The following is a 22,597-nucleotide window of genomic DNA, read 5'->3' as shown; positions in this document are numbered from 1 at the left end:
CTCATTGGTTTAAAGGCCCACCCTACTCCAGGATGATCTCATCTTGATACTTCCCTTAATTACATCTGCAAAGACCTTATTTTCAAATAAGGTCACATTCTAAAGTTCCAGGTTGTTATGGTTGAATTGTGTTCCCTCAAAAGATATGTTGAAGTCCTAACCCCCAGTACCTCAGAATGTGACCTTATTTGGAAATAGGGTCATTGCAGATGTAATTAGTTAAGATGAGGTCATGCTGGAGTAGAGTGGACTCTTAATCCAATATGACTGGTGTCTTTATAAAAAGAGAAGAGATACAGTGACAGCGACATAAGGAGAATGCCATGAGATGATGGAGGCAGAGATTGGAGTGATGTGTTTACAAGCCAAGGAACACCATGGATTGCTGGCAAACTACCAGAAGCTAAGAGAAAAACATGGAAGGATTCTCCCCTACAGGTTTCAGAGAGAGCATGGCACTGCCAACTCCCTGATTTTGGACTTCTGGCTTCCAAAACTGTGAAAGACTACGTACCTGTTGTTTAAAGACACATGGTTTGTGGGGTTTTTTATGGCAGAACTAGGAAACTAATTGAGGGGTGGATGTGAATTTGAGGATGACATTATTCAACCCACTGCACCTGGTCATTAAGGCTGCTTTCATCACTGGCAAAGTGGATACTGTCACCATCAAGAACCACATCATCTTAAAGAATAGTGGAGCCAAAAGGGTCTTAATCCCTGTCCCGTGTTTTTCATGGGAGTTACCACAAAGTATGCCTACTCCTTTCAGACTGTCAGCAATATTGCTTACACCATTGTTTCCCTCAACTTCTCCACCATGAGAACTCATGGTGTCATTGTAGACTTGTGACACAGTCCATGCCATCACTCCTACCCAGGAGACCATGGCTAGCCTCTCTGGTAGACCGTGGCATTATGGTTGCAGTGATACCAAAATGTCAACCCAGCATCCATTAGCACTGGCAAGGCTTTGGGTAAGGTGATTCCTGAGCTGAATGGGAAGCTTTGGCATGGCCTTCCATACTCTCACTCCCAACACGGCTGTCATAGATCTGACCTGCCATCTGGAGGAAGCTAACAAATATGCCTGCATCAAGAAGGTGGGAACTCAATGGTCCGAAGGAACTCTGAAGGACATCCAGGGCTAAAGAGAGATTAGCCTAATTATTGAGACTTTCACAGTAACATCATCCATTTTTGATGCTAAGGTTGGCATTGCCCTTAACCACCACAATATACCCTTAACCACCATAATATAAAACTCATTTCCTCATATGACAACAGCTTTGGCTAATGACACTTCACGGTGGACTTCGGAATCCACACAGAATGTATAAGAGCCCTGGACCTTTTCCCCAGCAACAGCATGTGTGAAACCGAGAGGAGCCCAGCTGCTAGGGAGTCTGTGCCCACCTGTATTCCCCAAACACTAAGAATCTCTCATCTTCATTCGACACAGTTTCTATCCTTTAAAGAAAGTTTAGAAAGCTCTGCTTTGTAATGTATCATCAGTACCAACAATAAAATCCTCATTGTATCCAGTGAAGGGGTGAGGTAGGTAGGGGATTAACTTTAATAAATACTGATCTTAGCTGAGATTCTGACAGGACAGTAAGTACAAGAGACAAATGAGTTAATAACATTAACGCTTGCTCTAGCATATTTCTTACCTGTATATTTAGAAAATGGCTTATGTATTACTCCTAGCACAGGTTTACCATTTACAGCCACACACACCATAGTAGTGACATACTTTCGAAGATCCTCTATGAGAAAAGAAAACCAAAAACACAATTGTCAAAGTAACATATAAATTCCGGATACAATGTTATATTTTATTTCACTAACAATTTATCTATACAAAATGTCTTATCTTGGTCAACAATCCCCTCAGACAAAGAGAGTCTAGCAATGAGAGCCACTTCAAGGGAGTAGTTGAGTTTTGGTTTTGTAAGCAGATTATCTGGGTTATTTTCCCAACCCACCATTTTATCAGCTGCCTGTCTCTGTGCAAATTACTTAAATTCAGTTTCCTCATCTGTGAAATACAGACACTAATTAACTACCCATTTTAGGTATAAATTAACTAATTTTTAATTTTAGGATTAAATTTAAAAATCAAGTTCAGTACTTAGAATAGTCCCTGCATAAGGGATGCACTCACTAAATATTATCACTACCATATGATCAGGCCAATCTCAGCTTAGAAAAAACTTTTTAAATCAACAAACCCCTCAATATTCCATATTTCTATTATCTACTCCTGTAAAATATTGTTTCATAATTTCAGTTACTATTAGATACACACAGCTAGTGCCTTCTCTCTGATCTCCAAATAGTTACCTATTGAGTGTCTATTATGGGCCAAGCTCAGTGCTTAAGCGTGAAAATACAAAGGTAAGAAAACAGAAGCTCCCACATTCAGAGAACTTACCATTTCGAAGGAGGACAAATATACAAGCAACCAACTTTAACATATACACCAAGAGAACAGAGAAAAAGTAGGAATTAGGTCATTCTGGGTAAGAAACAAAGCATGCGAGAGGATCCACAGAAATGAAACCTGAGCTAGAACCAGGTAAAAAGAATGAAAATAGGAGGTGGGGAAGTAATTCTCTGATTTGCTACTTACTCGCTCTCTGGGTACCTAGGATTTACTATTTTGAATTCCAAGGAGAGACGTACATGCAATAAAACCTAAATTCCCACTATCACAGGTAAATATTGTATTCTGGCTATATAAATAAAGACCTCAATAATATACACCTCAATATACAAGTAAACACCTCAATAAACAGATATCTAACAGGAACCATTTTGTTGGTGTGACTGATAAAAACCTCCCTTCACTGAAGAATCAGTGACACAGTGAGTCACTATCACCCACAGGAGTACACAGAGTGGTTTGGGCAGAGGTTGGGAAGGGGAGTTGATAGTAACCAATCCAGTCCAGATGTTTCATACCACACTGCATCAATTCAGCTCTGTCTTATAATCTACTTAGAAGAGTTGCCTTAGATTGGTAAAATGCCTACTACCATGTATATACCACCTGCCCTAGTTCTGGTTCTCTAATAAATAATGGCAATCTGAAGTTAGAGATCAATTTTAATTTTAGAATTACCTGTATATTCCTGTGTAGCATCAAGTGGGTCGATCCACACAGTAACACTTTCCGCTGGTACCTCTTTAGGGGCGGCTATTTCCTTCAGGATGTCCTCAGGAATCTTACGATCCCATAAGATAACCTCCTGATCAGTTGCATCCACGTGTTCCTCAGTATTTATCTGCACCAAAAATAGTTGACAGTTAAAAAATTTAAAAAGAAAAAATAACTACCTGAGAAAACACAAAAGAGAAAAACATTTCAGACAAAATCACATAGATTGAAAGTAGGTAAATCGATATTTTCATTTATTTTGAGGCATTTCATTGCAAAATTAAAATATATCGCAAAAGAAATCCCAGGGACATCTTGTCTTTGAGTACTTTCCAATCTAATATTCAAGTTTAGCTTGTTGTCTAAGTAAAAGAGAGAGTCCAAATATAGAGAAACTAAGCATCAAAGAAACAGCTGTTTAAAACTTAATGATATTTATGAAAAATAATAGATCTAAAGTATAAAAATAGACTGGCAATATCTTCAAACACAAGCAACTAGTAAGAGTTAGAAGGAGAAAATAATGGACTTAAAAAGTAATATGCTTTACAAATAGGGAATCTATAAATGCTAAGAGATGTAATGTCCTAGAAAAGTAGTCATCTAAAATATACCTGTGATCAACTGGAAAAAGGAAACCTGGAAATGATGAAACAGATAATAAACCAGATTTTATACAATATAAACAAAGCTGAAGTGAGTAAACAAAAGAGAGAAAAAAGTCAGTCTTCTCTTCATTATACACCAAAGACATGTCACAGGATAAGGAGGTAAAGTCGAATTTTCTACTTTTTATTTACCAGAAAACAAAATTAAAATATAAAATCAATCTGACTAACCATACAGATATGTAAAGGTGTGGGGTGAGTAGAGAACCACCGCTCTGAACAGTGAACTTTTTCATGCATACTTAAAATACATTCTGAGTTACTAGACAATTTAAAAGTAATGTGTTAGAACTGTATTTACTTTTATAAATTAGGACAAGCCAGTGAAGCAAATTTAAGAATTGACTGTACTTTAAGAATTAGGTTAATAACAAACTGACAACTTTATTCAAATACTGCTTTATCAGAAGACTTCCTCTATCAGATCATAATATACACACACAAGAAAAATGTTCCCAAAATGTGGAATTCAATTAGGGACTAACACCTAAGCAGGACAGGCTTTTGGATACTGTGCTTTCTGACAAGCTCTGTTTCTGGGGTAGATCACCAAGTTTATACTGCATATGACACCATGCCCAGACTCCATACTACCGTCTCAGAGCGATTATAACACTGACAATACATGAGTAAAGTCACATAGGATGAAAACCTTGCAACTATCAGTAATCTCTGAAAAGTACTCTGAAATATCCCAAATTGTCACAGAGGTTAAAATAGTAACATTCCAGAAACATTAAGTCATTTAAATCATAAAATAATTTTAGTACAGTGTACAGTAAACATCTAATTTGTTCATTCACTTATTTATTGATTCAGCAAACGTTAACTGACTGCTTACTATATGTAAGACATAGTTTCAGGGCATAATGCACAATGGTGACCAATGTGAGACAAAAATCTCTGTCCTTGTGGAGCTTAGATTCTAGTGAAAGAGATAAACAATAAACAAGATAAATAAGTAAAACATGTATGCTGGATAGTGGTAAGAAAGAGAAAATACAGCAGGGAAGAACAGGAAGAGTGTTGTAGGAGTAGACGACCAGTTATTCTTTAAGGTAGGGTGGATAGGATTATGCATAATCGCCCAAAACTAGAAACTACCAAATGTCCATCAGCTGTTGAATGAATAAACAAAATGCGGTACATCCATATGCTGGAATATTATTCAGCCATAAAAAGAAATGAACTGATTCATACTAAAGCATGTATGAACCTGAAAAGCATAATGCTGAGTGAAAGAAGCAAGACACAATACACCACATACTGGATGATTCCATTTATGTGAAATGTCTGGAACAGGCAAATCTGTGGAGACAACAGATTAGTGGTTGCCTGGGGCAGGAGGTAGAACAGAGAATAGAAGTAAATGGGCACAGGGATATTATTGGGGTGATGAAAACATTCTAAAACTGATTAATGCTGATGATTGCACAACTTGGCAAATCTACTAAAAATTACTGAATCGGACATTTGAAATGGGCAAATTATATGGTATGTAAAATATGCTGCAATAAAGTTGTTTGGTTTTTTTTTAAAAAAAAAAGTAGCTAGGGAAGCCCTCACTGAAAAGCTGGTATTAGAGTGAAGATCTAAACGAAGTGAACCTACCAGGCATCTAAAGGAAGCATATTCCAGCCCATGGAGTAACAAATGTAAAACCCCTGAGGTGGGAGTGTGCCTCACGTATTCAGAGCACAGTAAGGAGATAAGCATGGCTAGAGCACAGCCAGCCAAGAAGGAGCTGGAGATGAGGTCTGAGGTCTGAAAGTAATGGGAGCCAGATGGTGAAGGACCCTCCAGGCATGACACAGTCAGTTTCCCTCCACCATACAGAACCTCGATTAACAATGTGGAGAGGGTCCTGGCTACTCCGGAGAGCTAAAGGAGGGTGGGGTTGTGTGGGGAGGTACAAGGATTAGAAAAAAGCAAAATCATAATATGCAACTGATGACTAATTATTGAGAAAATCCAAAAGAACTTGTGAATAAATTATAGAATAACAGAATATAGCAAAGTCACTAGATCAGTAATTATTAATCAACTGCATTTTTATACACCAGCAACAAATATTCAAAATATTTCACACAAAAAAAGGAAACCATTTAAACTAACAACAGAAATAAATTACCTGGAAATAAATGTACTCAAGATGTGCAAAACACTTTGAGAAAATTAAACTATATTAAAAAATATTAATGACAAAAAAATGATAAATATGTCAATTCTCCCATTAAATCTATAGTAAACTTAGTATAGTTTAGTAAATCTATAGTAAACTATAGAGTTAATGCAACTCCAACCAAAATCCCTAAGGGGATTTTTTTGCCCGTTCTTGGAAGTGGGACAAGCCATTTTAAAAACATTTATACGGAAAAGCAAAAAGCCAGGAAGAGCCAAGACATTTTGGGGAGAAGTAAGAAAAAGAATATCATGGTGGGATGACTTTCCTTACCAGATATCAAGATGTATTTTAGTGTTAGAATAATTAAGACTGGCATTGGGGATGTATTTTGGCTTTTCCCCTCCAGCTTCTTTGGGGTATAACTGACAAAGATGTATATATTTAAAGTGTACAATGTGATACCACTTGATATAATTTGATATATGTAGACATCATGAAATGATTACCATAATTAAGTTAATTAATGCATCCATCACCCCATATATTCACTTTTTTCTTTTGTGGTGAGAACACGAGATCAAACTTCAAGCACACAATACAGCATTATTAACCAGTCACCTTGCCGTATATTAGATCCTCAAAACTTATTCACTTTAGTTATATCTGAAAGTTTGTACCTTTTGACCAATCCCTCCCTATTTCCCCCACTCCCTACACTGGCAAGCACCATTCTACTTACTGTTTCTATGAGTTCAATTTTTTTTTTCTTAAGATTCTACATATAAGTGATACCATGCCGCATTTGTCTTTCCCTGTCTGGCTTCTTTCACTTAGCATAACGGCCTCCAGGTTCATCCATGTTGTCTCAAATGGCAGGATTTCCCTCTTTTTAATGAATAACATACCATACACACACACACATATCTTCTTTGATATGGATTGCACTGAATCTGTAGACTGCCTTGGGGACTATGGACATTTTAACAGTACTAATTCTTCCAATCCAAGGAAAAATTCTATCTTTCCATTTATTTGTGTCCTCTTCAATTTATTTCATCTTTCTCTTCAGTTTTCAGTATAGAGGTCTTTCACCTCCTTGGTTAAATTTATTCTTAAGTATTTTATAGTTTTTGATGCTATTGTAAATGCAACTGTTTTCTTAATTTCTCTTTCAGATTGTTGTTGCTAGTGTATAGAAATGTAACCGATTTTTCTATATTGATTTTGTATCCTGCAACTTTGCTGAATTTACTTATTAGTTCTAACAGTATTTTGGTGGAGTCTTTAGGATTTTCTCTATGTTAGATCATATCATCCACAAACAGAGACAATTTTACTTCTTCCTTTGCAATTTGGACACATTTTCTTTCTTTTACTTAAGTGATTGCTCTGGCTAAGAATAGAATGGAATGGAAATGGTGCGAGTGGCCATCCTTGCCTTGTTCCTGATCTTAGAGGAAAAGCTTTTAGGTTTTCACCGTTGAGTATGTTAGCTGTGGGGCCGTCATATATAGCCTTTATTATGTTGAGGTATATTCCTTCTATATCTAATTTTTTGAGGGTTTTTATCATGAAAGGATGTTGAATTTTGTCAAATGATTTTCTGCATCTCGAGAGGATATGATTTTTATCTTTCATTCTGTTAATGTGGTACATCACATTGACTGATTTGCATATACTAAACTATCCTCACATCTCGAGATAAATCCCACTTGATCATGGCGTATGACCCTTTCACTGTGCTGTTAAATTCAGCTTGCTGGTATTCTGTTGAAGAGTTTTGCATGTATTGGCCTATAATTTCCTTTTCTTGTAGTGTCCTTGCATGTTTTGGTATCAGGGTAATGCTGACCTCATAAAGTGAGTTTTGAAGTGTTCCATCCTCTTCAAGTTTTTGGAAGAATCTTATAAGAATTGGTATTAATTCTTCTTTAAATGTTTCGTGGAATTCATCCATGAAACCACCTGATCCTGGGATTTTCTTTGTTATTCCTGGGATTTTTGACTGATGATTCAATCTCCTTACTAGTTACAAGCCTATTCAGATGAATTTCTATTTCTTCATAATTCAGTCTTGGTAGGTTCTAAGTTTCTGGGAATTTATTTATTTCTCCTAGGTTACCCAGTTTGTTGGTATACAATTGTTTATAGTAGTCCCCTATCATCCTTTGCATTTTGCAGTATCATGTGTGATATCTCTGCTTTCCCTTCTGAATTTATATATTCAAGTCTTCTCTCTTTTAATCTTAGTCTAGCTAAAGGTCTGTCAATTCATCTTTTCAAAAAAATCATCTCTTAGTCGATATTTTCTATTGCTTTTCTAGCCTCTATTTCATTTATTTCAGCTCTGATCTTTGTTCCTTCCTTCCTTCTGCTAACTTTGGGCTTACTTTGTTCTTCTTTTTCTACTTCCTTGAGGTGTAAGTTCAGTTGTTTATTTGAGATCCTTTTTTTTTCTTAATGTGGGCATTCATCACTATAAATTTCCCTCTTAGAAGTGATTTTGCTGCATCTCATAAGTTTTGGCATGTAGTGCTTCCATTTTCATTTCAAGATTTTTTTTTCATTTTCCTTTTGATCACTTCTTTAACCCATTGGTTATTAAGTGGGTGTGTTAATTTTCACATATTTGTGAATTTTCCAGCTTTCCTTGCTACTGACTTCTAGTTTTACACCACTGTGGTCAGGAAAGATGCTTGATATGAATTCAATCTTCCTCAATTTGTTCAGACTAGTTTTCTGGCCTAACACATGGTCTATCCTGGAGACTATAATGTGTGAGATTGAGAAGAATGTGTACTCTGCTGCTGTCAGACGAAATATTCCATATATGTCTGACAGGTCCCTTCAGGCTGAAGTGTAGTGCAAGTCCATTATTTCCTTATTGATGATCTGTCTGAATCCATCAGTGAAAGTGGGTAATGAAGTCCCTCCTATTATTGCATTGCTATCTGCTTCTGCCTTCAGAACTGTAATATTTGCTTAACATATTTAGGTGTTCTAATGTTGGGTGCATATGTATTTACAATTATATCCTCTTAATGAATTGATCCTTTTACTATTATATAATGACCTTCTTTGTCCCTTGTAACAGTTTTTTAAAGTCTATTTTGTCTCACATAAATACAGCTACCCTGTTCTCTTTAGGTTTTCATTTGCATGGGATCTTTTTCCACCCCTACATTCTGATCCTATGTGTGTTCTTAAAGCTAAGGTAAGTCTGCAGTAGGCAGCAGAGAGTTGGGTCTTGTTTTTTGACCCATTGAGCCACTCTGCATCTTTTGATTGGATAATTTAGTGCCTCTACATTAAAAAAAAATTACTAATAGGTAGCACTTACTATTGCCATCTTGTTCACTGTTTTCTGGCTTCTTGCAGTTCCTTTGTTCCTTTCTTTCTCTCTTGCTGTCTCCCTTTTTGATTTGATGATTTTTCATAGTGGTATGCTTTGACTCCTTCCTCCTTATCCTTTGTGTGTCTACTAGAAGTTTTTCCTTTGTGGTTACCACGACACTTACATAAAACATAATAGTCCATTTTAAGTTGATAGTTTCAACTGCATACAAAAACTCTACCCTCTTTTACTCTCCCTCATTTTGTTTCTGATGTTACAATTTACATCTCTTTATATTGTGTAAGCATTAAATTTTTTTAGCTGTAGTTTTTAAAAATACTTTTAACTTTTATATTAGAGTTAAGTGATTTACACACCACCATTACATTATGAAAATATTCTGAATTTGACTATATACCTACCTTTACCAATGAGTTTTACTTTCACATATTTTTATATTACTAATTAGCAACCTTTCATTTCAGTTTGAAGAACTCTTTTTAACATTTCTTATAAGGCAGGTCTAGTGGTGATGAACTCCTTCAGCTTTTGTCTGTCTGGGAAAGTCTTTATCTATACTTCACTTCTGAAGGACAGCATAGCTGGGTAAAGAATTCACAGCTGGTAGTTTCTTTCTTTCAGTACTTTGAATATATCACCCCACTGTCTCCTGGCCTGCAAGGTTTCTGCTCAAATATCTGATGATCGCCTTATGGGGGTTCCCTTGTATCAGGTGAGTTTCTTTTCTCTTGTTGTTTTCAAAACTCTGTCTTTGACTTTTGACAATATTATAATAATGTGTCTCAATAAGGCCTCTTTGAATTGAATCTGTTTGTGGACTTTCATGTACCTGGACGTCTATATCTCTCCCCAGATTTGGGAAGTTTTCAGCCATTATTCCTTTAAATAAACTTTCTGCCCCTTCCTCTTTTTCTCTCTCTCTCTTCCTTCTAGGACTCCCAAACTGTGAATAGTTCCATTTGACGATGACCCATAATTCATATAGGCTTTCTTCACTCTTTTCAATTCTTTTTTTCTCTTCTGACTAATTTCAAATGACCTATTTTCAAGTCCACAGATTTTCTTTGCTTGACTAAGTGTTTTGCTGATTCTCTCTATTGCATTTTTCATTTTATCCATTGTATTCTTCAGCTATAAAATTTATGTTGGTATTTTAATGACTTCTAATCTCTGTAGAACCTCCCATTTTGTTCATGTACTGTTTTCCTGAATTTTGGGGTTGTCCATCTGTGTTCTCTTATAGTTTGCTAAGCTTCCTTAAAACAATTACAGGCACAACTTGTTTTACAGCGCTTTATTGTGATTCATAGACACTGCACTGTTTACAAACTGAAGGTTTGTGGCAACCCTGCCTTGAGTAAGTCTACCAGTGCCATTTTTCTAGTAGCGTTTGCTCATTTCGTGTCTCTGTGTCACGTTCTGATAATTCTCGCAGTATTTCAAACTTTTGCATTATGATTATATTTATTATGGGGATCTGTGATCAATGATCTTTGATGTCACTATAACTGCTTTGAGGTGCCATGAACTGAGCGCAGATAAGACGGCAAATTTAAACAATAAATTTGTGAGTTCTGACTGCTCCACCAACAGGCCATTGCCTTGTGTCTCTCCCTCTCCTCGGGCCTCCCTATTCCCTGAGAAGCAATATCGAAATTAGACCAATTAACAACCCTACAATGTCCTGTATGTGTTCAAGTGAAAGGAAGAGTTGCAAGTCTCTTGCTTTAAATCAAATGTTAGAAATGACTAAACTTAGTGAGAAAGGCATATCAAAAGCCAAGATAAACAAAAAGCCAGGCCTCTTGTACCAATTAACCAAGTTGTGAATGCAAAGGAAAAGTTCTTCAAAGAAATTAAAAGTGCTCCTACAGTTGGGGTTGGCCCCGTGGCCGAGTGGTTAAGTCTGTGCGCTCCACTGCAGGCGGCCCAGTGTTTCGTTGGTTCGAATCCTGGGCACGGACATGGTACTGCTCATCAAGCCACGCTGAGTCGGCGTCCCACATGCCACAACTAGAAGGACCCACAACTAAGAATATACAACTATGTACTGGGGGCTTTGGGGAGAAAAAGGAAAAAATAAAATCTTTAAAAAAAAAAAGTGCTACTACAGATAACACACAAATGATAAGAAAGCAAAACAGCTTTATCGCTGTTATGGAGAAAGCTTTATTGGCCTGATCAGAAGATCAAACCAGCCACAACACTCCCTTAAGCCAAAGCCTATTCAGAGCAAGGCCATAATGCTCTTCAATTCTATGAAGGCTAAGAGAGGTGAGGAATACAGAAAAAAAGTCTCAAGGTAGCAGAAGTTGGTTCATGAGGTTTAAGGAAAGAAGCCATCTCCATAACATAAAAGTGCAAGGAGAAGCAGCAAGTGCTGATGTAAAGTTGCAGCACGTTATCCAGAGGACCTAGCTAAGATAACTAATGAAGGTGGCTACACTAAACAGATATTCAGTGTAGATACAACAGCCTTATTTTGGAAGAAGATGCCATCTAGGACTTTCATTGCTAGAGAGGAGAAGTCAGTGCCTGACTTCAAGGTGTCAAAGGACAGGCTGACTCTCTTGTTAGGGGCTAATGCAGCTGGTGATTTTAAGGTGAAGCCAGTGCTCAATCACTATTCTGAAAATCCTAGAGCCCTTAAGAATTATGCTAAATCTACTCTGCCTATGTTCTATATACGGAAAAACAAAGCCTGGATGACAACAGATCTGTTTACAACACGGTTTACTTAATATTTAAGTCCACTGTTGAGACCTACTGCTCAGAAAAAAAGATTCTTTTCAAAATATTACTGCTCATTGACAATGCACCTGGTCACCCGAGAGCTCTGATGGAGATGTATGAGAGTCTTGTGTTTCCACATCTGCTAAGACAACATCCATTCCACAGCCCATGGATCAAAGCCTAACTTTGATGTTCAAGTCCTATTATTTAAGAAATACATTTCATAAGGCTAAAGCTGCCACAGATAGTGATTCCTCTGATGGATCTGGGCAAAGTAAATTGAAAACCTTCTGGAGAGGATTCACCATTATAGATGCCACTAAGAACCTTCATGATTCATGGGAAGAATCAAAATATCAACATTAACAGGAGTTTGGAAAAGCTGATTCCAACCCTCATGGATGACTTTGAGGGGGTTCAAGACTTCACTGGAGGAAGCAACTGCAGATGTGGTAGAAACAGCAAGAGAACTAGAATTAGAAGTGGAGCCTGAAGACGTGACTGAATTGCAGCAATCGCATGATAAAACTCTAACAAATGAGCAGTTGCTTCTTATGAATGAGTAAAGTAAGTGATTTCTTGAAATGGAATCTTTCCTGATGAATTTGCTGTAAAGACTGTTGAAATGACAACAAAGGATTTAGAATATTACATAAACTTAGTTGATAAAACAGTGGCAGGGTTTGAGAGGACTGACTTCAATGTTGAAAGAAGCTCCACTGTAAGTAAAATGCTATTAAACAGCACTGCATGCTACAAAGAAATTGTTCATGAAAGGAAGAATCAACTGATGCATTGAACGTCATTGTTGTCTTGTTTTAAGAAATCGCCACAGCCACCCTAATCTTCAGCACCCACCACCCTGATTAGTCAGCAGCCAATAACACTGAGAAAAGACCCTCCACCAGCAAAGTTTATCACTTACAGAAGGCTCAGAATACGGTTAGCATTTTTAGAAATTTTTTTTTAGCTGAGGAAGATTTGCCCTGAGCTAACATCTGTGCCAGTCTTCCTCTATTTTGTATGCGGGCTGCTGCCACAACATGGCTGCTTAAGAGTGGTGTAGATCTGCACCCAGGAACTGAACCTGGGCTGCCAAAGTGGAGCACACTGAACTTAACCACTAGGCCATGGGGCTGGCCCCAATAATAACGTATTTTTTAATTGAGGTATGTAATCTTTTTTTAGACATAATGCTATTGCACACTTAGACTACAATATAGTGTAAACATAACTTTTATACACACTGGGAAACCAAAAAATCCACTATGACTTGCTTTATTGCAATATTTGCTTTATTGCAGTGGACTGGAACCAAACCTGCAATATCTCTGAGGTATGCTCTTATTTTGAATTCTTTGTCAGGCAATTTGTAGATCTCAACTTCTTTTGGGTTGGTTACTGGAAAACTATCATGTTCCTTTGGTGGTGTCGTGTTTCCTTGACTTTTTGTGTTCCTTGAAGTCTTGCACTGTCATCTTCACATTTGAAGAAGCAGTCACCTCCTCCAGTCTTTACTGACTGGCTTTGGAGGGGAGCCATCTTCACTACCAAGTCCACTAGGGATTCTGAAGTTTTCTCAGATTTCTTCTATGGATGTGCCTTCTCCACACTTCTTATTTCCTCTTGCAGGGTAATTCTTAAAACTGTATGCCTCATCTCAATCCTGCAAAGCCAAGCCATGTGCTGAGAGCCTCCCATTTGTTTTCTCTAGGGCAGTGGCCTGAATTACTCAAGGATGTGAACATTTTCACAATCCTGCAGTCTTGCTGGCTTTCCACTTGCTCACTAGCCATCTGTAAAGACTCCCTCTCATGGTCTACAGGAGCAGGCACCAAAATCAGGCCAAGGTAGGCGGGAGCAGTGGGATGAGTGTGAGTGAGGTAATGTGGAGTGTTGGGGGTACCCATGGGCCATTTGGTGGGGGAGGGTATGCAGGTAAGGAGTCCCCAGCAGCTCCTGGGCGGGCTTCCTGATGGAGTCTGTGAGATGGTTGGTAGCAGCATCTCTCCGACGAGCTCTGAGTCCTGGTTGCTGTACTCCCACAGCCTCTCCCAAGCCTTCAGCCTTACAGATCACCTCAGTAATCTAGGTGAGCTGAGAAAGAAGTGGGCTTCTTGAGCAGAGTTCTACACAGCTGGGGAAGCCAGGCACTCACACATACGCTCCCGTGGGGAAAATCGCAGGCTGAGGGGTATCTCCTCCAGCATCAAGCTGTATCACCTTGAGGGAGGAGTAATGCGAGCAAAGTGAACATATTCTTCTTACTCTCTTCAATGCATCCATTCTTGTATTTTTTCCCCCAGTGGTGTGGTGGAACTTCCCTGTTGGACTCCCAGACTCCCACAAAGGTACTCTCTTTTGTTGGCGACTGCCAAAGTTGATGTTCTGTGAAGGAATGAGAGTAGAGAACTCCTATTCTGCCATCTTGCTGATGTCACTCTAAAGTATTTTGGCTTTGGAGTCCACATTCTTAACGACAATGCTATGCTACCTCAGATGAATGAAAATAAGAATAACACCATGCAAAAACCACAGAATAAACTTGAAACAAAAAATGTGACTCCCAAAAAATACAAAGTAGTTCCTGGATCTTGATCACTATAGTTTACAAGTGGCAACTACTGCACGTTATGATTAAGATTTTTGCTTACAATTTAAGTCAGCTTCTCCATATCCTTTCAACTGAATGTGAGCTAACAAATTATAGAACTGTATTTGAGAAGATCTTCACTGAGAGTCAGGTTAGGGAGAGACAAATAAAGCAAGAGAACAAGAACATCACCACAATCAACATAATCTGCTTTTGCCCAAGCGCATTTGTAACTTGCTCCTGCAGCTACACATCTACAAATTTAATAAATCCATTATCCACCACTGTAAATGGCCTTACAAACAGTTGCTAAACATTCATCTCTCTCTCATTTGGCTTCCTAAAATAGCCTTTAATTGCTCTCACCTCCTATGGTGCATTCACTGATTCATTCATCCATTCAACAACTATTTCATGACTACATATTCTAAACTGTTTTGGGCACTAGAATATAATAATGAACAAAACAGACGAAATCACTGCCTGTATGGAGCTTCCTTTCTCAACCCAGTAACCTGCTATCTTCCTAAATCAGATCATGTCACTCCTGCTTAAAACTTCCCTAGTTTCTCAATATAACGGGATAAAATACAGACTCCTTACCATTATGTACAAGGTAAGTGCTCGATGATTGGGCCCTCATAACCTTTCTCTGTCTGCACCCTTATTCACTGCACTCCAGACGTCCTTGTCTTCCGGTCCCTTGGCCTCAGGGCCTTTGCACTGGTACTCTTCTGCTCATACACACTCTTCCCAAATCTCTGCATGATGGTCTGCTTCTTATTCAGCTCTCTGCTCAAATGACAGTGCCTCAGAGTGGCCTTCCCTGACTACCATGGCCAAAGCAGGAACCCCCAGTCACTCTTCCTACATGATCTTATTTTTTCTTCTTCAGCACCCTTATTACTATCTGAATTAACTTACTTGTTTACATGTTTACTATCTATCTTGACCCACTAGAACCTAGGTTCTGCAAGTTCAAGAACACAGTTTTCTTCATTACTGTGGCTCCATCTGCACTGCCTAAACCAGTGCCTGGCACAGTAGGTGGTAAATAAATTACTTCTTGATTGACAATATTATCCTTCGTTAATGTAATTTCATTTCTTCCCCATAATCCTTTTCCACTCAATCTACTCTCCCTCCCTCATCAGTAGTGCCTGTCCTAGTCCTTAACAGGGAAGTGAATAAGAATTCAAGACCCCCAAACACAATTATAGTGATGCACCTCATAATGACATTTCGGTCAATGAATAACTGCATATGTGAAGGTGATTCCATAAGATTAGTACCACATAGCCTAGGTGTGTAGTAGGCTATACCACCTAGGTTTGTGTAAGTATACTCTACGATGTTTACACAAAGAACGAAATCACCTAATGACGCATTTCTCAGAACATATCCTCATTGTTAAGTGGCACATGATTGTAATGCCAGTCATATGACAGTTCAGTTGCTTTAAGATTAAAGAGGGTTTTGGTTAATGCCTTAAGAAGGTCCCACTTACTGCATTTCTCCATAAATCATTATATCCTAGTTAAGTTTTGGGACATAATGCCTTACACTGTGCCTATTACACAGTTGGCATTCAGTAACTATTTCCTAAGTGGATAAACATTGCTCTACCTGTCTTATTCTCCTTCTACCTTTTCAGAAGGCTTTTACTATCAACTACTCTCTCTCAAATGTATCCCTATAAATAATTAAAGATGCTCTAATGTCTCACATCTTAAAAACAAATATACCAAAAAGAAAAAATCCATAGAACCTTCTCTTAGTCCCACATAACAACCTAGCCAAGTTCCTCAGAAGTTTCTTCAAAGACTTGTTTACTCACTGTCTCCACTTCCTTACCTCCCACCTTTTTTAATTTTGCACCCTTCCCTTTAAGCCAACAAGCAAGCTCTCACAAAGTTGGCCAGTGACCTACATAGAGAAGAACCCTCATTAAGAGTATGTGTTCTACTATCAGACTGCTTGAGTTAAATACCAGCTCCTCAATTTATTGAGTATGTGACTTACCTAGGCTAGTCATTAAATCTTTCTGAGCTGCAGTTACCTAATTGCTAAAAGCAAGTGATAAATATATCTCCCTATACGCTTCTATGGATTAATCAATGAAATAGAAAAAGGTAAAACAAACAAACTTACTACAGTGCTCAACACAGAGTAAGTACTTAATACAAGTTGGCTGCTATTATTCTTGTTAAATTATTATTTTCTGTCTTTGTTATCCTTGGTCTTAGGCCCTGATCTTCCCCTTTCACACTACATTCTCTCCCTAAGCAATCCTATCCACAACTGGCTTAAGTTAACATTACAACACTGATGACTCACAAATTTGTATTTCCAATTCAGACCTCTCTTCAGAGTTGCAGACCCATATATCCAACTACCTCCTCAACATGTCCCTTTGGACATTTCAAAGGCACCTCTACTTTAACAAGTCTAAGATGGCACTCATAATCTGCCTCCTCACACTTCTCATCCTCTACTCTCCTTTTTACCATCAGCAAAAGACCAACTGTGAAAGCCAAAACAGGAGTCATTTTTGAAACATCCCTAGAAATCTTATCATACCCTTCCATATCTATCTTCTCTACAAAGATAACCCCAACTCAGAATGTGTCACCTCTCACTTGAAAAAGTCTAACTTGTCTATCCCCTCTAAACTATTCTCCAAGCATCTATCCTGAGCCCTTCCAATTCAAAACACTGTACTTAAGAGTACACGTTAGTTATACCTCCTATATTGCTGTATATACAGAATTAGACAGACCTGAGATGATTCTCAAATCATTAAATGAATCTTTGTGAGTGTTTGATTATTTTCTAGCTATGTAAGCTTTGGCAAATTATGTAGCCTTTCTTAGCCTCAATTTCTATATCTGCAAAATGAAGGCAATAGTATTTAACTTCCTATGTGTTTGTCAAGAGTAAATTAATAATATCAATAAAAAGCTCAATTCAGTGCTTGTCACTTACTGAGGACTAAATAAATGTTAGCTGGTTTAACAAGCTCAGTATAACTTTCCCATTGCCTGAGTTCTGGTCCTCATCTCTCTCACAACCTATTCTAACAGTCTCCTAACTGATCTCACCCACCTTCAAATGCCCAAAGCCCACACAAAGAACGGCATATTGCAGGCTTCAAGAAAAGTCAAGTAAATCTGGCCTTCTTTTAGTACTCTAGGATTAAACTAAAGATCACGTCCAAACTTCTTTGAACTTGGGATATGATCTAGCCCTTGCCTACCTTCCTAAGTGCTTCCACAGTAATTCTCCCACATGCATCTGATTCAGACTCATCAGGCTACTTGAATTTACTACACTACCACCTCTACTGGGTCTGCTCCTTTGAACTTGTTTCTTCCTCTGTCTGCAATGCTTACGTCTGCACTAATTATCAAATTACTAGTTATCTCGATTTTACAGAAGAGGAAACTGTAGCTCAAAGAAGTTAAATGACTGGCTGGGATCACCTAGGCTGGTGACTGAACAAGATGTCAAGGCAAATATTCTTTGCACTATATTAGCACTTCTCAAACTTTTCCAGAGAGTACGCCTGTTGAGAGAAGAGTTTAACTCTCATCCTAGAGGTCAAAGAAGGCACAAACTCAAGCTGCTCCTACCAGCTGGAGTAGCATGCTTTATCTTCAAATGAATCACTGTCAAAAACTTTGAACAAGTCAAGTTGAGCACAACAGCCCCTCAAATAGTGAGTACTTTAAATCAAAACTATAAATTCTAAGTTTGTCTGTTCTGTGGCCGCAAATCTACTCCCAAAAACTATCTTCAGCTTTCATTTTCATCATTATCCACAAGAATATAATGAGAGTGTCATACAAGTGGCTGCAGTCACTATTAATTTTCACACAATGAAATTAAGCCTTGCCAATGTGTTTAGGGAGAATGGCTGGCCTGAGGACTCTCCCAAGAGATAGGCTAAAAAGAAAAGGAAATTCAGGGATCCTAGGCCAAACTTGAGTTTTCTTAGGACACTACATTTCTCTAGAGTGGGGTTTCTCAACCTGGGACCCAAGTGAAAAATTAGGCCAGATAATTCTCTGTTATGAGAGACTGTCCTGTACATTGTGGGTTGTTTAATTTCTACCTACTTGATGCCAATAGCATTTCACCCCTAGTTGTGACAACCAAAAATCTCCAGACATTGCCAAATGTCCCTTGGGGACAAAACTGTCCCCAGCTGAGTGCTCTAGAACGACACCAGTAGAAGTATATCCTTTTACTGAGCAGTGAACATTACATAGGAGAGCTCAAGCCTCTGACTCTGGAGAGGAAAGGCCTGGGAGAAAAGAGACGTCCCTCCATATGCACAGGCACCAGGATAAAAGAAAAGCATATCTGCGGCTTCTCGATGCTAATTTTCCATAAGGAAGTAAACTGGGTGGGATCTGATTTAAGTTCCTTACCAAAAAATTTCAGGTGAGGCTTCAAAAACAATCAGACATTTAAGACTCTACTTCTGAGTACTGGGGGAGGGAAGGGAAGAAAGGAAAGAATCTAGGGCTGAGTCTCGTCTCAGATGGCTACAACATTTGGCCTCTAGTCCAACAACATAGTGACAAAAGGAGATAGTTCAACATGATACCACCCTACTTTGACACTGTATAAATGAATGTAACCTCTTCTATTCCACCAATCACCATCCAACATGAACACTAAAGACGTACACACAAACTTTCAAACAGTCACAAGAAATCAAAAAAGTTATTTCATATAAAGGCAGAGACTTCAATATCTGCAATTCTGGAGCTTAGCTTTTGTGTTTAATAGAATGCAGCTCATTACTCTTGGCAGCTATTCCCTTAGAGTTTGCTAATAAGTGAGACAACAAATGCAGAATTCTGGGGAAATTACCCAAGGCAAAAGGTTTGGTGGGGGGGGAGTTCGCATGTGAACACAGGCCCGCATAGATACATGTTTTCAATATAAGAATATTTTTGTCTTTACCTTTTTTTAAAAAAATTCAACTCTGCTTGCTATATTTTACTACTATTGCTTTTAAATTTCTACAGTTTTATGTTTCCTCCAGGAAATCACACTCTAAGTTTTGTTTTAAGCAGTCTTCTAAAGATCTAGCAAAATGAAGTTAGATAGTTGATATAAACTGTAGAGTGAAGGCTTATCAGCCTCAGATTTCCCAACTATAAAGTGGGCATAAATAAAATTTACTTCTTAAAGTTGCTGTGAGGATCAAATGAAGTCCTGTGTGGCCAGTATCTGGACACCTAGAATACACTCAATAAATGACTACTATTACTACTGTTATAACTATTACACATCAACATCTATGAAACTCTTGCACAAACTCTTAAGGAAGAACATGTGTTTTGGAGAAGAGAGAAAGATATTTTACAAGCACATCTTACATCTAGATGCAAATACAAGGTCAGTACTATTTGTGAGGACAAAGCAGGGGAGGGCAAAAGAAAAAGTGGAAATGCCCTGTGTTTTGAGTATTCTTGTGTCAATTACATCTGGTATCCAGCAGTTTATGATATGAAAGCCAATGTTCCTTCCCACTGCAAAAAAATTTTTTAAAAGTAAAGGAAAAAAAGACAGAAAGGAAGAAAGAAAACAAAGCAACAATATGATAGACCGGAGGGAGGGTCACACAAGATATGAAATTCTACAATGGCAATACTCTCCTAACTCTTCAAGAACAACAGTAAAAGGTCAGATACCTTCCAAAGAAGCCAGGCTTTAAATTTCACTGTTTTATCTAATTAATAAAATTCCACTGGAAACAATTTTTCTTCCCAGTAGCCAAAATACACTGCAAGGTGAGCTAAGACATATATTTATAAAGTATTGTTACACTATGTTAAGCTCTTCCTCTGGGATTGTAATACATTTTAAAAGCTTTATTCATTCAACAGCAGCTCCACTGAAATGATGAATTCAAAAAGTATTAATAACAAATCCAAAATGTCTAGATTTCCCTAGGAAAATAACAATTTCTGCCCCAGAAACCTAACCAAAGAAAAGACAAAAGCTCTCCACTTATTTTCTGGAGCAAATATGGGATAGACGGCTGAAATGAAGTTGCTGGGAAATATACTTCCAAACACTTCCTTGATGATCCCCCAAAATACATGCCATTAAGAGCATACTCATAATACTACAGCGAAAGTAATTTGAGCTACCCCCCAACAAATGCCCTGCATAATTACAGCCCTCGAGCAAGACTTCTACAGTCCTTGGCCTTCAGTCGGCTCCCGGCAGGTCAGCCATAAACGTGTATTCTACAGTCACGACCCTTCCAGTAATTAAATCAAAGAAAGAGGGGACCTCGAGGGTTCTAGACCAACTCTTTCATTTCACAGAAAACCCCGAGGCAGGGAGGAAAGTTAACTTTCTCAAGCTTTTGATGTCAAAGCCGATCCTGAGCTCCCGATCCCAGGTACAAAGAGCGCGCACACATCCCGGGAGGGGCCAGAAGGGCAAGGGCCCTGAGTCAGACGGCCTGCAACCTCATCCCGCTCTTCCACGAACTCTTTCCATGACCCTGGGCACCCACACTTCGCGTCTCGATCTCCACGGCTGTAAAGCGGGAGCCAGAGCCCCACAACCTGGGGCTGCTGGCAGGAGTCAAGGCGCTCGGCCGCCTCCCACGGCTCCCCTGCTCCCAGGTCCGAGGGGGCGCTGCCGCTGGCCGCTCCCCCCGTGCCCGGTGCCCGAGCCCCCACCTGCACCGTAGGGAAGGTGGTCTTGAGCAGGTAGAACATCTTGCGGTTGGACAGCACGTCCCCGCTGGTCATCTTGTCCTCGGCTCCTTCGCGCGTCTTCCCCTTGGACTTCTCGTGGAGGACGTTGCTCTCGCGGACGCGCCTCACTTCCTCGCCGCCGCGGACGGCCGCCAGCACCGACACGGCCAGCATCTCGCGCAGGTCCACGGTGGCCCCGTCCGCCGCGCCCGCGGGCCCCGCCGCGCCGCCGCCCGGCTCGCCGCCCAGGCTGAAGAGACTGAAGCGGCCGGCCAGGAAGCCCGAGTAGAGGTGGTAGAGCACGCCGAGCCCCAGCAAGCAGAATACGGCCACCCCCAGCGGGGACAGACGGATGCCCATGGGGGCCATGGCGCCGGAGGCCGGGCGCTCGGGGAGGCGGCCCTCACAGGCCTCCCCGCGCCCGCCGCCGCGCGCTCCCGGGCCAGGCGCCGCGCGTCCTACACCGGCGCCCGCTCCCCGGCGCCCGCGCGCCCCATCGTTCTTTCCCGGGAGAGGCCGAGCCGCGCCGCCAAGCCCACCGTCGCCGTCCCGTTCGTCCAACTCCCCCGGGCCGCGCGGTCCCAGCTCAGCCGGCCGGCGGGGCTCACTTCCACGTTGGCCAACGGCCGTGAGGTGAAAGGGGAGCGTCGGTGTGTATCCGGGTTACGCAAGGGGGCGGGGCGAGGGGCGGGGCGGGTAAGGCTCCTCCCTCGGGGCGGGGCGACTTTGGGGGCAGAGCGGTAGGCTTCGTGCACCCGGCAGTGCTGGACCGCGCCCCGTCGTTTGGTTGGGTTCCGGCGGTATTCGGGTTCTGAGATCACTCCTGGATGTGGCGGAGCTGCTTTCTACGCAGAGAAAGATGCTGATTGCGAAAAATTTAAATTAAATCTCCCTTTGAACGAGAATATATGGATGAAGTAAAGCGTAGTGATAGTCTAGACTTCCCATCCCTCGCAGATTATTGAGGAATGGAGGACAGTACAAGCCATTTTAACTGAGATCCGTATGCTTTTTTCGCCCGCGCTTCTGTAAACGGATCCTGTAGCTTTAAATCGCCTCTCCGCGCTCTTCCAAGCGGACGGGAGGTGGGCTGTGACGGGAGGAATTTTGCTTGGGTCTTTATTCTGTTTGCATCTCCTGTCGTGATCTAAATGCGTATACATTTATATCTGTATGTAATTATAGATTTTTCCCGTTACCTTTACCTGCTGGAATAAACCATCCTCTAT

General features: G+C 39.9%; 1 protein-coding gene across 1 annotated transcript in view; it reads right to left on the bottom strand.

Moving 5' to 3' along the window:
* The window catches only part of BPNT2 (3'(2'), 5'-bisphosphate nucleotidase 2), a 37,763-nt gene extending 15,752 nt beyond the window's left edge, over positions 1–22,011 (bottom strand). The window contains exons 1-3 of the mRNA XM_070630558.1: positions 21,351–22,011; positions 3,128–3,290; positions 1,674–1,769 (exon numbers count right to left, since the gene is read on the bottom strand). Coding sequence (XP_070486659.1) covers positions 1,674–1,769; positions 3,128–3,290; positions 21,351–21,737 — 646 coding nt within the window. The 5' untranslated portion in view covers positions 21,738–22,011. The remainder of the gene's footprint in view (positions 1–1,673; positions 1,770–3,127; positions 3,291–21,350) is intronic.
* Between the last annotated feature and the right edge of the window lie 586 nt (positions 22,012–22,597).

This window comes from Equus przewalskii, chromosome 8 (assembly GCF_037783145.1).
Source record: "Equus przewalskii isolate Varuska chromosome 8, EquPr2, whole genome shotgun sequence".
Lineage (NCBI taxonomy): Eukaryota > Metazoa > Chordata > Mammalia > Perissodactyla > Equidae > Equus > Equus przewalskii.
Note: the sequence above shows the minus strand (reverse complement) of the source record. Positions and strands in the feature narration are given on the sequence as shown.